Source organism: Crocuta crocuta, unplaced genomic scaffold (assembly GCF_008692635.1).
Source record: "Crocuta crocuta isolate KB4526 unplaced genomic scaffold, BGI_CrCroc_1.0 scaffold1304, whole genome shotgun sequence".
NCBI classification, from domain to species: domain Eukaryota; kingdom Metazoa; phylum Chordata; class Mammalia; order Carnivora; family Hyaenidae; genus Crocuta; species Crocuta crocuta.
The window spans coordinates 416,783-420,467 of record NW_027531278.1 but is presented as its reverse complement, the minus strand read 5'-3'; the positions used below and the strand labels follow the sequence as shown (position 1 = coordinate 420,467).

Sequence of the window (3,685 nt, the reverse complement as noted above, 5' to 3'; positions counted from 1 at the left end):
GGTAATCTGCCGCTGGTTTACCAATTTCAACAATGTTAACAAAGTGATATTTTTCAAGCTGGGCCCTTTGTATTGTTCAATGCCATCAGGCTTAGATTAGGGCTTCCAGGAAATCCCTTTCTGGCACGCTCTCACATTTCCCCTGTGGCAGTTTGCAAACTTTTCTTTCCCTCCTGTCTCAGAGGAGTAATTGTCCCTTTTCCTTTCCAAAACTGCCCCACCAACTGGGCTTCACCACGTCCCCCTCTGCCTTCCCCAGGATCCTGCTCCAGAAAGATCCCTTCTCTCTCTTGCTTTTAAAAGAAGCAAGGCTCCTCTCCTCCATCCCCAAATACATTCATTCACCTTTCTCAAGTTCCCTCAACCTGGCTGATTCCACTTTGCTTTTTAAACACCACCCACTCTTTCATTAGATCCCTACCGACTGGCTTCTGTCCCCTCACTGGGGCCAGTTTTCCAGATTCAAAGAAGTTGGGATATGGAACAGTTCATATCGGGGCTACACACGTGTCCTATCATTTGTGTCACATCATGAATGGGACGAGGTAGCAACCACTCCTCATCTGTGCCGTCTGCTCCCTGACACCACCCAACACAGTGCCCTGAAATGAACTTGAGGTGGCTGTCGACTTGAAGAGCAGGAATGGCTATTCCAAAAGCCATGCTAATGGGTGATAGGTTTTTATCTGTATCTNTTTTAGTGGTTAAAAATTAGAGAATGTAATTTTCTATAACTTTGTATAAGCAATCCGGCTCACATTTTTTCTCAAGTTTGCCACTTTACTGACTTCCCAAGGAAGAAGTACAGATTTCTAGCATAGGTACAAGAGCTATGGCTAAGTACCACAGACCTGAGGAATCGACCCCTCTGGGCACTGCTCCAGTGGCGGCAACCTGCGATCCTAGGTGCTAGAGCTACATCCACAACGTCCAGAAACGCATCCCATTCATTTCCATAAAATGGATTTTTCCTTCACTTTCTACTAGCCCTGAATTCAATAACAAAGCCATCATTATACAACTCCCAGGCAGAAGTCATTATGCTGAGGTGAGAGAAATAAAGGCTGATTCCCGCCTTGATAAGCCCACAGTAGAGCAGGAGGCAGGCAATTACTACATAATTATTACGTAAGGCAGACTGAGGTAAGTGCTCTAATGGAGGGACCTGCAAAGTCTAACAAGTGAGAGGCTAGACCAACCCTACAGGGGGCAGTGGGGGATGCACAGGGTATGTATAAGGACTTGGGCTGAGCTAGGAGGTGGAGGATGGGTTTTAAAGAGACAGGAAGCCTGCTGGTAAAGGGGANTGTGTGTGTGTGTGTGTGTGTGTGTGTGTGTGTACACAGAGAGAGTGGGACATACCTACATGATCAGAGTTCCATTTAAAAACAACTGTCAGCAATGTGTACAATAAATTGGAAGGAGAGAAAGTGAAAGAACAGAAGCCAGTGAGGAAGCATGACTTAAAACAGGAAGCACAAGTAGAAATGGGAAGAAATACACGAGAAGCAGAACCTGTAAGATTTGGAATGGATGTGGCAATGGGAAGCAAGGTAGGGGGACGGAAAAAGACAGTTGACTTCAAGCTCTCGAACTTCAGCAAGTGAGGATCCTTCTGACGAAGGGACATGTAGACTGAAGAGCTGAGCTGCAAAGAGGTTGGGGGAGACAACAAGCTTGTGATTCTCATGGACTTCCACAGTAAGATGTTTGAGAATTAGGCTTGTTAGATTCACTGGAGGCCAGTGTTGGGGATAGATTTTGAAATCACCAATATGGCAGTGACGGCCTACAGTATGGGACTAAACAAAACCATCAAGGTAAAGTGAGTAAGTAAGAAGGTGTCCGAAAGGGGACCACCACCAAGATGGTCCACCAAGGAAAAGACAGAGGCAGTGGAGACTGGGACAGGCAGTCAACATGGCAGAATAACACAGAAACCAGGACTTGCTAGAAGCGGGTGTGCTCAAAACTGGGGGAATATCAAACAGAGTAAAGACTGAAGTGAGCCACTAGATTTGGTTAGTAAAAGGTCTGAGTTCCAAGAAGGTACCTGCAATAAAGGTGGTTACTGAAATGGGCTGGAGCAGTGAATAAACTGGAGAGGAAAACAGAGTAGAATATTCTTTCCAGAACTTTGTATGGAGGCATGAGATGGGACAGTAGTTTAGGAGAAAGCTGGTCTAACACTCAACTTTTTAGGGGAGTAAACCCCAAAAGAAAGAAAAGATGCCAGAGAGATGGACTTATAGGAGATGGACTGGGACCCTCAGCTCCTTCAAACCTGCTATGTGAGCCATTCTTTAAATTTCTGGTATTTTAGGGCCAGATAGGCAAAGCCCAAGACAGAATACACTCCCGAACTGAATTTCGTGGATTAGACTTAAATTCGCACTTTCATATTCCAAAGATGTGTTCCCATAAAACTCTATTTGCCCTAATAAAGAAATGGTTTCATTTTTAAATAGGTTTTCAATCCCACATTTAATCAAAATCTGAAAAAAGGCTGAAAATGTGTTCAACTCTATATCATTACATTTGAATCTATAATCAACACATGACTCATGAGGAGTTCTTCATATCTTTCTAGACCTCCAGTCTTTGTATAATTGTCCCTTCCATCAACCATGAATTTCCTTTGGCCAAAACAACTGCTGATGAAATCTGGGAAGAGAGGAACCTTGTCTCACTAGAAAAAAAACATCTCAGGCCTCTGTTGCCAAAAAACCCTAAAAGACAGCCTCAGGGAGAAGGGCTACATTACAAATGATCTCCTTCAGGGGCACCTGGGTGGCTCAGTCAGTTAAGCGTCCAACTTCAGCTCAGGTCATGATCTCACAGTTTATGGGTTTGGACCCAGAGTTGGGCTCTGTGCTGTTAGCTCGGAAACTGGATGGAGCCTGCTATAGATTCTGTGTTTCCCTCTCTCTCTAGCCCTCCCTGCTGGCACTCTGCCCCTCTCTCTCTCTCTCTCTCTCTCTCACACACACACACACACACACACACATTAAAAACAAAACAAAAAACAAATGATCTCTTTGATCCCCTTGTCTCTGCAACGGCATACCCATCCTAGGCTTGAAGTAAAGGCGCACGCACGCGCGCGCGTGTGTGTGTGTATGTGTGTGTGTGTATACTTTATATTTATATATAAAGAATCACTTCCTTGCTCTCCCCATAGCAGGTGTTTGCCTCCAAGTTTGTAGAGTCGAGCAGGGCAGGAGGAGAGGGGAGAAGAGATGCAAGCCAGGCATGATGAAGAAAGGCAGGTGCCCACTATCCGCCTCACTACCAGGGTGAGCCAAGGCTGGGGGCACCCTGGGAGAGAGTGAGCAGAGGCTTCTCAAGGTGACATTTCAGTCCTCTGGGGCGAGCCATCCCACACAGACTAGCAAAGGAGAGGCCTGCTTCCCCTGGTAACAATTCGATCATCTTTAATAAACACCCTGGAGTACGTATCATGCTGGGAAGTGCAGCACAGAGTAAATGAAAGAGGACACCCAACAATCTCCCGGCGCTGGGGAGAACCCTGGAATTTACCAGACTGTGGGCCAGGGGAAAGGCGTATCTTGTGAGAATCTCAAACATATCCCTTCTGCTGTGGCCTTCCTGTTTCAGTGCGAACCTCAGGTTCCTCATGTCCTAGGGGGCAGAGAAATTTGACAGTTCAGTCTAGAAATAAAGT

General features: G+C 45.8%; 1 protein-coding gene across 1 annotated transcript in view; it reads right to left on the bottom strand.

Annotated features, from left to right (window-relative positions):
• MTM1 (myotubularin 1) overlaps positions 1-3,685 on the bottom strand; it is a 74,913-nt gene that overhangs the window by 48,225 nt on the left and 23,003 nt on the right. The window contains exon 5 of the mRNA XM_077771214.1: positions 3,541-3,642. Within this exon, the coding sequence (XP_077627340.1) occupies positions 3,541-3,642 (102 nt within the window). The remainder of the gene's footprint in view (positions 1-3,540; positions 3,643-3,685) is intronic.